Here is a 13,341-nt window from a genome sequence, read left to right on the forward strand (position 1 = left end):
GAATGGTTGAATTTGACCATTTCTCGCGTATAAGCCGCCCCCTGATTCATAATGTGCATCTCCATATTCATGGTTTTAATAGGAACGCAAATGTGTTATTTTGAAGGGAAAATCTGAAGAAAAATCATCGCACGTGCTATTTCTGAGATACTTTATAAATCGTCTGCTGGATTGCACACTCAAAAAGGTGTTGCCTGCATGTAGACAAATTCAAAAAGGAAGTCATGTGAGCAGTACAACCAGGAAGTGGTCTAATTTGTCATCCCTAGGTAAGATGGCGGCGCCCTGAGCGATCAATGGCAGGCACAAATTAGTTTTTTTCCCACATTTAATCCAAAGCTAAGTTGTTTTTTCCTACATTTAATGCAAAGATAAGTTGTTTTTTCCCACATTTAATGCAAAGATAAGTTGTTTTTTCCTTGAATTTCATTCGTAAACATCAAAATTAATTTTGTTTACCTTTTTATCTGTTTATCCTTTCTCTATTTTCCAATAAATGACCATATTATCTTGCATTATGGCGTTTGGTCTTTGTCACCATGCATTTTTGTGCATGACAAGTCTAATTTGTGCGCATATAAGCCTCACCCTGGATTCAGTCATCATTTTTTTGAGCGACAAATACGGCCTATATGCCAGAAAATACGGTAGTTTAAAAAAATGAGCTTCAGTGGTGAAAATCTTTGATCAAAAAAGCTTCAAAGGCAAAAGTTGGCCTGTTTTTGCTAAATGAAAGTATGTTTTGGGTACTCCGAGGTCAAGGTTTCGGGTCAGCGGGGGTCCAGCGGCGTGTGCCCACCCGCCCGCACCTGCTGCTCTCTAACCAAACGGATTAGTCAGCCTTCACGTGAAAGCCGGCCCCCTAACCTCCCCCCCGATTGGACGTCGACCCCCTCCAGGCCACCCCGACAAATAAGTGCCCGCTGTAAAAAGTCCATTAGAGGTGTTGCGCTACATTAACGGCGAGGTTGCACTTCTCTTGGTTTTTTTAAACCCACGGGACCGAGGCTTGACCCCCCCTCCCTTGACGGGTGGTCTTCCTGCGAGACTTTCCCACTTCCCCGAGAGCCAGACGCGTAAAGTTTAGACCGCCGCTGCCTTTTAAAGACTGTTTACGGACGCTTTTTTGATATCTTCCAAAGAAGGCAAAGAACGGACGCGGAGGGGAAAAGCAAACGGGTGCTTTACGTCAACTGCCTTCTAATTTTAGTCAAGCGTCCAATCGGATCGGCCTTTCAGCCGCCTGGTTTTAATTTGTTGGCAATGGAGGCAAATCGGAAGAAGGGGTTTGTCGATTTAGGACCTCCGGAAAGGGATGCTTTTGAAATACGAGGACAGGTTTTTTTAGGATCCCTTTGCTTGATTGGTCACCCAAATGTCATGTTTTGAATTTTGAACTCCGTGTTTCCCAACCAAGATTTGCCAAGAAAATACAGTACATTGTAATATTCCCAGAGAAAATTCTAATAATAGATCAAAATTGGAATATGATGAACATTGTAGTATTACAAGATTCATATGTTAATAGGTTAAAGTCATTTTGTAGCTTATTTTGATGTAACGTGAATTGGAAGTTGTTTGGATTCACAACTTTTGGGGACAGTCAATTTGTGTAATATTACGAGATTGAAGTAATATTAGGAGAGAAAAAGACGTGATATTATGAGATTTAGTAAGTCATGGTGTTTTTATGTGTGGTGAAGCGGAAGATGTTTGGTTTCAAAGGCAAAGGCTGCTTTATCGTGTCGTATTAGCAGATTTGAATAATATTGTCATCAAATTCTGAGATTAAAATCGTTATTTTTTGACATTACTCAAACTGGAGCTTTTTGGGGGGTCTGCAGACATCAACTTTTGGCAAAAAAATCAATTTTGTGAACATTTCCATTTTGTGAACATTTGCATTTTGTGAAAATTTCCATTTTGGGAAAATTTCCAATTTTGTGAAATTTTCAGTTAGTTGTGTGAAATTTTCAGTTGTGTGAAAATTTCAATTTGAAGTAATTTGAGGGTTGATTTGATTCATGTTGATAAAAGTTTGATGAGAATGACTTTTATATTGTTCATTTTAAATGACAAGATTTTCAGACGGTGGCGTCCCTTGAGATTTTGTCAAAGTATAAAGTGTGCTGCAGTTCTACAAAGGTTGGGAAACACGGTTAAACTCATCCGGGGGAGTGTTTGCGTGGGGGGAGGAAGGGGGTGCTAGAGCAAAGAGAGTGTCAGGCTGCCTCTGAATGTAAACCGAGCGTACCGTGGCCAGAGGGAAGAAAGGTGGCCGGAGAACAAAGCCAACTTTCCGCTTTACAAATCAATCCATTGCGGTTTTAAAACAAGTCCACTAAAGTCCAACCCGATAAAGACAAACAATGTGTTGCGTATAAATAGTCGACGGCGCTTTTTCTTTGACGGATCGATGGATGAAAGTGGCAAACTGGGCTTTGTGGCGTGCTAACGCGATTAGGGCGTGTCCTGCTTGGCTTTCCTCGCTAAATGGGCGGCGGCTATTCGATTAGTTGCGCTGTTAGAAGTTTGACGGGACCTTTTGAGGGGGAAAACGCAGCCACGGCGTCGTCCGCCGTGAAAACCGCGGGGTCACCTCACGGTTCAGCTACCAGCTGTCTTCTACCAGGGTCCGTCCCGGGTCCGGCGTCCACCCGGCCGGGATTCAAACCCAGTCCTGCAGCGAGCGCTTGCAGTGCACCAGCAGCCTGGGCGCTCCTTTGCTCTGAAGCGTGTTGATGATGGCGTAAATCAATCCCAGGATGCACAGCACCAGAAGCAGGGGGATGGTCACCATCAGGATGTTCATGGTCCGCTCCTGGCTGTCGTCCACCGTCAGAACCACGTCCACTTCGTCGCCGTCCTCCTCCTGGCGCCCGTCCTCGTCCTCCTCCTCCTCGTCACGGCCGGCCCCGGCCCCGCCCTCCTCGCCGTCGTCGTCCCGGTCGTCGTCGTCCGTCTCCTCGCCGTCCTCGCGCCCGGCGTCCGGCTCGAGCGGCGGCCGGGGGACGTCGGGGCGGTCGGCGTCGGGGGGTGACGGGTCCACGTCGCAGCCCATGAAGTCACGTAAGATGGACTTGGGGTAGCCCGGCTCGCTCTTCATGCGGTGGTTGTCAAACTTCCAGTACTTGGAGCCCTTGTAAAAGTAGGTGTACGCTGGAGGAGAGGGTGACGGAGCAATTACAACTAGGTTTCGGCATTCTCTACTTAGCTTAGCTTAGCATAAAGAAGTGTTGTCGTCCCATTTTTAAGACGGCTAGCATTGGGAAAGAGCATTTCTGAGCTATTTGGGCTAAAACCATACCTGCCAACTTGGACGTTTTTACCGTATTTTATACGTTTTGGGGATTATTTCAAATTGAGTAACAACTTTTGAATGGGACTTTTTTTGAAATACCGTATTTTCACGACTATACGGCGCACTTAAGTCTTAAATTTCCTCCAAAATAGATTATAGAAATAAATTCTTTTGTCAATACACCCAATGCATTGTGGCCTGGACATCGACATCAACACAGCTTTACGAAGCATGGAAAGCAGCGTTGGAAAAGTTACGCTAGCTACGAGCTAGCTACTATTTGCGAATGGATTGTGGCCGCCTGGACGAATGTATAAAAGTCAGCGTTTTCGATGACTCATTTGGACAATTGTTCAATTCGGACACAGAAAATGAGGACTTTGATGGATTTGTGGGTGATGATGACGAGAGTACATTGTCAAATGGCTAAATAAAGTACAAACAAACTCAGTTTTGCTTCCGTTGCCTTTTTAAAAATGTGTTTTTAGCGCGTGTCCGTATGTTTAAGATGGTGTATGTTTTGCCATGCCTGGCTGCGTCTTTAAAAACGGTGCGTCCTTTGTGTGTGTCAAATACAGAAATAGCACTCGTTACTGACACTGCGGCTTTAAATGCGATGGGCCATATAGTCGTGAAAATACGGTAGGGTTTTTTTTTTGCAAAAGCCATCTAGTTTTACCCACTTGGACACTAATCCAGATGGTCAGTGGTAGAAAACGTCATCCTTGACTACTAATATTGTCCTATTTTGAGCATGATATGCACAGTCAATTCCACCTTTTCACTTTATAAATATAGCGCGTCAGCAAGCAATGTACCTAGGTCAGCATCATACAGCGACACCTACAGAATCTTGGATTTAGTGCACAGCTGATTGGGCACCCTGTCCACAAAATTTGACTTTTAATTGCACATTATGTGAGTAAATATGTGCCCTGTTGCATTTGTAGGGGTTTTTAATTGCTTAATAAGAGGAATTGCAATCATTAATAAGGGGCCGAGGTTGACAGGTATGTCAAACCGATGGGTTCCTTCTTTGTTTGAGGAGACCACCCGCCCAGGAAGCCCCCCCCCCCTTCCCCAAACACATCAATCCCAGAAAGCACTCTGTTCGTCTTTCCTCGGGCTAATCGGCGCTCACCTCCGTCGTCGCTTAGGAAGGCCCCCTTGGGAGCGGAGGGCACGGAAGACCCCCACACGCTGACCGGTTTGGGGTAGCCTCTGTCGGCCGAGCGGGCCTGCTCGTTGAAACGCCAATACCTGCGAGCCGAGACGGAGCGCTTAGCCAACGCGCGGAGAACAACAAGAAGAAAAAAAACCGCGTTGGACGGGAATCAAAGCAGAAAAATAGAGCAAATAGAGCAAATAGAGGCGACTTGGTTACTTTTCAAGGACACGTGTGTAGCTTCAAAGAGTTGGAAAATGTCCAGGTAATGACTACGGACTCCAGTAATTAGCCGTGAAGGGTTCATTAGCGGTAATTAGAGGGGTTGCTTGTCTTACCAGTCGCCCTGAAAGAGGTAGGTGTATCCCGAGGGCTCCCACCAGATGGCCGCGTCTAGGCGGTCGTAGGGAATGTCGCGGCCGTAGTCCACCAGTTCTTGCGGGTATCCGTGTTCCAGGTTGGCCTCTCGGAAGAGCCAGAATCGGTTTTCTGGGGGAATAATAACACAGGAAAAAAATCACTTTCCCACCCAAGTCAAAAGAGATGAACGCTAATGTAAAGGATTTGACTCTAAGGAATCAAATTCATTCATTTTTTGGAACTGCTTATCCTGACGAGGGTAGCGGGGGGTGCTGGAGCTTATCCCAGCGGACTATGAGCACCGGGAGGGGGAAAACCTGAATCGGTGGTCAGTCAATCGCAAGTCACAAGGAGATAAAGGACAACCCATCATAGCTAGGGTTAGAACATTTAGAGCACAGGTGTCAAAGTGGCGGCCCGGGGGCCAAATCGGGCCCACCGCCTCATTTTGTGCGGCCCGGGAAAGTCAATGATGAGTGCCGACTTTCTGTTTTAGGATCAAATTCAAATGAAGATTCTAGGTGTACATTATATTTCCTGATTTTCCCCCTTTAAAATTAATAATTGTCATTTTTTTAATCCATTTTTTCTGTGTTTTTAGTTCAAAAATCATTTTGTAAAATCTAAAAATATATTTAAAAAAGCTCAAATAAACATTGCTTTAGATCTATAAAAAACTTAATATTCAGGGTTTTTAATCCATTTATTAAAAAAAGAATCTAAATATTATATCTAAAATGGTCCGGCCCACATAAAATCGAGTTGACGTTAACGCAGCCCGCGAACCAACACGAGTCGGACACCCTTGATTTAGAGTGTTCAACCAGTTAGCCTAGCCTAGCATGCATATCTTTGGGATGTCTACCCAGAGAAAATCCACACAAGCCCAGGGAGACTCCAGAGAGGGCCCACCTGGGATCGAACCCTCGACCTCAAGACTGCGAGGCCAAAGCGCTAACCACTTAGCTGCCAGACCGCCTGATTACATCATATTATGCATCATTAAAAATATGCTCTTTGGCATCGGCAAAAGATATCTTGAGAAAAAAACGGGTTGGACAGGATTTTTGGGGGACGTTTCCCCATCAAATTGGACTTGCTTGAGTTGGACAGTTTTTGGCAACGTGTCCAAGCTCCGCTTTACGAGCATTCCGCGATTTTTTTTCAACAACATACGCGAAGGATACGATGGGCATGGCTACGACTTGCAATTAACGAGCCTGACTGGAGTTCTCACCGTTTTATTGTTACCCAAATGGGGGGATTCCAGCGGTCCTGGCGCAATTACGACCCCCTTTTTTGGCTTCAATTTCCCCTTCAAACGACGATGATGTCAACCTTCAAATCGTTCCCGCCCCTAGTGGGCGGTTCTCACCATGGCGGACTCCTCCCACCATTTTGAAGAAATCCACATAGTAGCCGCACCCTTAAAATTGCCTTAAAATGTTTGTCGTCATTTAATTAGCGATAATTATGGCACATATGCCAGAGAATACGGTAAATTGTCCTCCTCCCCCTTCGTCTTCATCCTCTTCGTCAGTCGACCAGACTTCATCAAAGCCTCCCGCTTAAAGAAAGCGGTCGCTCGGTTGTAAAAAGACAAACGGCTCTCTGGGAGCGGTCGTATAAATAACGAGGCGCGCTAAGCTAGGTTGATGGCGAACGTATTGCACCAGAAGGGGAGGCGTGGTCTTAAGGTTTACAATCTTTTACACGTTTCTCGCAGGGTAGCCTCAGCGGAGACCAATCAAATGGACGCGTCGGGGATGTCCCGACGGCGTACCGGTGGAGAGTTGCAATTTTTTTTTGGGAGTCGCGATGCGATACCTCGAAAATCAAACTCAGACATCAAATCCATTTTGGGTCCAAGACTTTTTTTTTCACAGGGGTGCCGGAGCCTATCTCAGCTCACTTTGGGCAGGAGGCGGGGCCAGCCAATCGCAGGGCATGAGGAGACAGAGGACCACCATTCACGCTCACACTCAAAACTAGCTACAATTTAGCATACAATTAGCTTAGCATGCACGTTTTTGAAATGTAGGGGAAAATTGGAGTACACCCAGAATTGGCGGCCAGCCAATCACAGGGCACGAGGAGACAAATAACCAATCACTCGTAGCTAGGGACAGTATTGCATCCAATTAGCCTAGCACAAGGGTGTCAGACTCGGGTTGGTTCGCGGGGCGCTTTAACTTGATTTCACGTGGAACGGACCATTTTAGATATAATATTTAGATTTTTTTATATAAATGGATTAAAAAAAAACTGGATTAAAAGCCCTGAATATTCCTTTTTTTATAGATCTAAAACAATGTTTATTCTAGCTTTTTTATATATATTTTTAGACTTTACAAAATGATTTTTGAACTAAAAACACAGAAAAAATGGATGAAAAATTGCAATTATTGATTTAAAAGGGGGAAACTCAGGAAATATAATATACATCTATAATCTTCATTTGAATTTGATCCTAAAACAGAAAGTCGGCACTCATGATTTACTTTCCCGGGCCGCAAAAAATGATGCGGCGGTCCAGATTCGGCCCCCGGGCCGCCACTTTGACACCTGTGATTTAGACAGTCAGGGCGCCATGTTTACCTTTAACTTTAACTCCTAGCATGTGTGTTTTGGCAATGTGGGAGGAAACTGGAGTACCCGGAGAAAACCCACGTAAACCAGGGGAGAACATGCAAATTCCGATTGCGATATTTCTAAAAAGCATCTTCCTAAAATGATAGCCGCAAATATGGCGTCCTTCTCCGACATACCTTTAAAAAAGACGAAGCGTCCGTCGTGCCTCTCGTAGGCGGCGTCGATGTCGCCGGGCAGCCCTCGCCAAAAGTGTCCGATGGGCATGGGGTAGTTGTCCAGAACCCGGTTCCGTCGCACCCTCCAGAACCAGCGCCCCTGTTTCAGAGAGACCACCGCGTGATGAGGATTCCTTCATTTTCCGCATCGTTCATCCTCACGGGGGTCGTGAGGGTGCCGGGTCGATCGCAAAACGACCGCTCGCTCACAGCTAGGGATTAGCTATCGTACAATTAGCCTAGCACAGCCTGTGTCAAAGTGGTGGCCCGGGGGCCAAATCTGGCCCGCCGCATCATTTTGTGTGGCCCGGGAAAGTCAATGATGAGTGCCGACTTTCTGTTTTAGGATCAAATTCAAATGAAGAGTAGAGATGTATATTAAATTTCCTGATTTTCCCCCTTTTAAATCAATAATTGTCATTTTTTAATCCATTTTTTCTGTGTTTTGAGTTAAAAAATCATTTTGTAAAATCTAAAAATATATTTTTTAAAAGCTCAAATAAACATTGTTTTAGATTTATAAAAAACAGAATATTTTGGGCTTTTAATCCAGTTCATTTAATCCATTTATAAAAAAAACCAAAATCGAAATATTAGATCTAAAATGGTCCGGCCCACGTGGAATCAAGTTGACGTTAAAGCGGCCCGCGAACCAACCCGACCGAGTCTGACACCCTTGGCCTAGCCTATATGTTTTGGAGATTTTACAGCAGGAGAAAAACCCACACAAGCCCGGGATCGAACCCTCCATCCCAGAACTATGAGGCGAACATGCTAACCTCTTGCCTAATTAAGCACTATTCGCTAACGAGAAAAGGAGACAGAAAGTCGGCACTCATGATTGACTTTCCCGGGCCGCACAAAATGATGCGGCGGGCCAGATTTGGCCCCCAGGCCGCCACTTTGACACCTAAATTTTAGAGTGTGCAACCAGCTAGCCTAGCACGCATGTTTTTGGGATGTGAGATGAAAGCGGAGTACATGCATACTCCAGGGAGGAGGACCACCCTGGGATCGAACCCTCGATCCCAGAACTGCGAGGCGAGGCCACTAAACACTACTCCACCGGGTCGCCGATAGACTTTTTTTTTTTTTTATTTCGAGGGAAAATATTCGCTGGCACTTTGTCACTGAAAGTGAAGTAACGAGTGAAAAAAAAAAGTCAAATGTACCTTAAAGACAAACATTTCTCCTCGAAGCATCGCCACCGTGTCAAAGTTTCCTTCGCAGATGTCCGGTCCGTAGTGGTCCGGTCTGTCGGTGGCCCTGGGCCGGTCCGGCTGCCGCGGAGGAGGAGGCGGCCGCGGCGGCTCCGGGCGACGCGGCGTCGCCGTGGGCAGGGGCGGAGTCGGCCCGTTGTTGTCCGGCCCACCTGCGCCGTGGACGACCCGGAGGATTTGAGCGCTGGTCGCCGTTTCCCGGCCGGCTTTCGACGTTCTCACCGTAGATCTGCTGGATGCCTCGTCGGTCGTCGTCGGGGAGCTGGAAGTTTTCCGTTTCCATCCACTGGTAGAAGGGCGCCATGATGGCCAGCGGGTGGTTGGAGTGCTCCAAGCCCAACGCGTGGCCCAGTTCGTGAATGGCCACCAGGAACAAGTCGTTACCTGCGTGCCCATTAGCACAGTTAGCGCAGTTAGCGCAGTTAGCGCAGTTAGCGCAGTTAGCGCAGTTAGCGCAGTTAGCCGGCGTTGGCTTTCGGGGGCCATCTTTCTTAACCGACAATTATACGCGGGTGCGCCTTATACTCGAATAAATACGGTATTTCTACAAAACGGCACGCTCGGAATCGAACCGAGACCACCGACGTGACCCGTCTTCGTCCAGCGCCGCCAAAATAGCCTCGAACCGACATGAAAAGGTAATAAATTGGCTGAAATGGAATGGCGCTCCCCGCCGATGAAGGTGATTTTCATCTATGGAGATTTATGGCCTGAATCCCGCGGGGAAACAAAAAGGCATTCCACTTTATGAGACATGATAATGAACATGTGCTTTGATTCTACAAAGACTTTCGGGGGAGTCTGGGAACAATCGGCCAATCGCTCCGGCATTCCGCCGCCCGAAGACGAGAACGCGGCTGACGGACGCCGCCGCCCGCTCTTTGTTCTCCGCGAGGTGATGTCATCGTAACGAACGAGCGCCTATAGGGATCGATTGAGGACAACTGATTATAGCTAGGAACAAGTTAGAGCGCTAAATTAGCCTAGCATGCACGTTTTGGGGAGTTGGTAGGAAACCGGAGTACCCGGAGAAAACCCACACTAAAGGATGTGTAACACAAGCCGATAGGGTCTGGATTAGGACAACCAATCATAGCATGGGACAAGTTAGAGTGCTAAATTAGCCTACCATGTAAGTTTTTGGAAGGTGGTAGGAAACCGGAGTACCCAGAGAAAACCCACATGAGAGGATGTATTATGCAAGCCAGTAGTGGTGGGATAAGGACAACCAATCATAGCATAGGACAAGTTAGTTTCCTAAATTAGCCTAGCATGCATGTTTTTGGAAGGTGGTAGGAAACCGGAGTACCCGGAGAAAACCCACACTAAAGGATGTGTAACACAAGCCGATAGGGTCTGGATTAGGACAACCAATCATAGCATGGGACAAGTTAGAGTGCTAAATTAGCCTACCATGTAAGTTTTTGGAAGGTGGTAGGAAACCGGAGTACCCAGAGAAAACCCACATGAGAGGATGTATTATGCAAGCCAGTAGTGGTGGGATAAGGACAACCAATCATAGCATAGGACAAGTTAGTTTCCTAAATTAGCCTAGCATGCATGTTTTTGGAAGGTGGTAGGAAACCGGAGTACCCGGAGAAAACCCACACTAAAGGATGTGTAACACAAGCCGATAGGGTCTGGATTAGGACAACCAATCCTAGCATGGGACAAGTTAGAGTGCTAAATTAGCCTAGCATGTAAGTTTTTGGAAGGTGGTAGGAAACCGGAGTACCCGGAGAAAACCCACACTAGAGGATGTGTAACACAAACCAATAGGGATCGGATAATGACAGCCAAAGGACAACCAATCATAGCTAAGAACAAGTTAGTTTGCTAAATTAGCCTAGCATGCATGTTTTTGGGAGTTGGTAGGAAATCAGAGTACCCAGAGAAAACCCACACTAGAGGATGTATAACACAAGCCAATGGGGACCGGATAAGGACAACCAATCGTAACATAGTTGGAATGCTAAATTAGCCTAGCAAGCATGTTTTTGGGAGTTGGTAGGAAACCGGACTACTTGGCGAAAACCCACACTAGAGGATGTGTAACACAAACCAGTAGGGATCGGATAAGGACAGCCAATCGTAGCATAGTTGGAATGCTAAATTAGCCTAGCAAGCATGTTTTTGGAAGGTGGTAGGAAACCGGACTACCTGGAGAAAATCCACACTAAAGGATGTATAACACAAGCCAATAGGGACTGGATAAGGACACCCAATCATAGCTAGGAACAAGCTAGTGTGCTAAATTAGCCTAGCATGCATATTGTTGGAAAGTGGTAGGAAACCGGAGTACTTAGAGAAAACCCACACTAGTGGATGTAAAACACAAGCCCCACCGACTATTACTACAACTTCGTCTTAAAATCGGCCAAATAGGGTGCGCCTTATAGTGCGGAAAATACGATGCAATAATAATAATACGTATTAAGAAGGACCGACCTTGCACGTTCTGGTTCCCGATGGTCCACGGCTCGTCCGAATCAAAGTGCGTGTCGCCGCCCATGCCGGGCCCGGGAAAGTAGGCGTGGGCCAGGAAGCCGCCCTCGCCGTCGAAGGGCGAGCTGTCGCCGTGGTAACCCGAGGCAAAGAACAGCACGATGTCGGGCTCCTTGCGCCGACCGTACTTGATCTCCTGGTAGGGGATTTCGTCAAACGTCAGCGGCGTGACGCCCTCCCACACCTTGAAGGCCTGCCGGATGGCCGCCAGGGATTGGTACTCGCCGATCTTGGGGGTGTAGTTCTGAATGCTAAAGGGGGAGGAGCAAACAAAATGGCGGTCAGGTCGTGGCCATCAAGGTCAAAGCCTTCTCACCTGAATGTCAGATGGCTCTTGTTCCACTTGTGGCCGGTCAGGGCGTAGCGTTTGCGCCTCACGTTGGTCTTGATCTGACCTCCGAACTTGTCGGGGACGCCGCAGCGGGGTCTCTTCATGGCGCTAAACGGAGCCGGCGGTTGGTTAGCCACGACGAACTGGCCGTACGGCATTGAGCGCTCATCCGGTCGGGAAATCCTGGGCCGACATTGGACGGCCCCGGTTTAGGACCTTTTGCCCACCTGACGGTCGCAGAGTCCATTCGCCCGGTGACTTCCAGGTTGTAGAAGCGTTGCATGTCGCCGATGGCGTTGGCCAGGATCTGCGTGGAGCGCATGGTGGACATCTGCCCGCTGGCCGAGGGCAGGTAGCCGTACATCCTCAGCCAAGCCTGCAGACATAACCGGATCCGGCAGGTTTAGACCGGGGTCGGAAGACACCCTTCTTTCAGTTGATTTTCACTTGCAAGAAGGACGACCGTTTTAGGACCGCCCCCCCAACTCCGTTCTGACCTTACGCCACTTTCCTTACCACATTTACTCGCATATAAGCTGCCCGTGCATGTAAGCCACACCCTTAAAATAACTGAATTTTACAATTTCTCACATATAAGTCACCCCCGGATCCAAAAAGTTGAAGATGTTGTGGCAGCCAAATTGCTTCTAAATAGCTCAATTTTACTGCAACAGTTGTCACTTTCGAACAAGAAATAATAAAAAAATAAAAATAAAAGCGGAATTTTGTTTTATTTCATAACCAATACAATCGTTTCCTTTCAAAAAGGAAGTAACGCAAGCACAACCAGGAAGTGTGTACGTCGCGGTATAGTGTTCATTCAACAAGTCTCTGGGTGCAATAATAGCATGAGATACACATTACGCAGATTTTTAACGATCCACTGCAAGACCTTCGATCAGCTCGTACTTAAAATTGGGATGTGTTGACATAGTAAAAGCTACGAACACATACACATATACATACATATATATATATATATATATATATATATATATATATATATACACATACACATACATATATATACATATATATATATATATATATATATATATATATATATATATATACATATACATATACATATACATATATATATATATATATATATATATATATATATATATATATATATATATACATATATATATATATATACACACACACACACACATATATATACATATTCACATATATACACATATATATTATTATATATATAGATTATTATTATTATACATATATACATATATATACACATATATATATACATATATATATGCATATATATACACATATATATACATATATACATATATATATACATATATACATATACATATATATATGTATGTCTGTATATATTATATATAGCATTATAATTCATACAGTATCTCAAAAATAGCACATGACTTTGATGATTTTTCTTAAGATTTTCCCTTCAAAGTAACATAGTTGTACTCCCCAATTAAAACCATGAATATGCAAGGGGAAATTGTCAATCAGCGGGCGGCTTATACGCGAGAAATTGTCAAATTCAACTATTTTAAGTCCATTTTAAGGGTGCGGCTTATGCGCGAGTAAATACAGTACATAATGTTGCAGTGGATCTCAACCTGAAATGAATAAACACCTTAAATGGAGTTGAC

The 13,341-nt window shown here is 45.6% G+C and overlaps 1 protein-coding gene across 1 annotated transcript in view; it reads right to left on the reverse strand.

The window, feature by feature from the left end:
* Positions 1 to 134: 134 nt before the first annotated feature.
* Positions 135 to 13,341, reverse strand: part of mmp15b (matrix metallopeptidase 15b) — an 18,466-nt gene continuing 5,259 nt past the window's right edge. Inside the window, exons 2-10 of the mRNA XM_077589898.1 lie at positions 11,917 to 12,065; positions 11,675 to 11,797; positions 11,302 to 11,609; positions 9,076 to 9,237; positions 8,806 to 9,005; positions 7,595 to 7,733; positions 4,805 to 4,955; positions 4,443 to 4,561; positions 135 to 3,159 (exon numbers count right to left, since the gene is read on the reverse strand). Coding sequence (XP_077446024.1) covers positions 2,669 to 3,159; positions 4,443 to 4,561; positions 4,805 to 4,955; positions 7,595 to 7,733; positions 8,806 to 9,005; positions 9,076 to 9,237; positions 11,302 to 11,609; positions 11,675 to 11,797; positions 11,917 to 12,065 — 1,842 coding nt within the window. The 3' untranslated portion in view covers positions 135 to 2,668. The remainder of the gene's footprint in view (positions 3,160 to 4,442; positions 4,562 to 4,804; positions 4,956 to 7,594; positions 7,734 to 8,805; positions 9,006 to 9,075; positions 9,238 to 11,301; positions 11,610 to 11,674; positions 11,798 to 11,916; positions 12,066 to 13,341) is intronic.

This window comes from Stigmatopora argus, chromosome 2, assembly GCF_051989625.1.
Source record: "Stigmatopora argus isolate UIUO_Sarg chromosome 2, RoL_Sarg_1.0, whole genome shotgun sequence".
Lineage (NCBI taxonomy): Eukaryota > Metazoa > Chordata > Actinopteri > Syngnathiformes > Syngnathidae > Stigmatopora > Stigmatopora argus.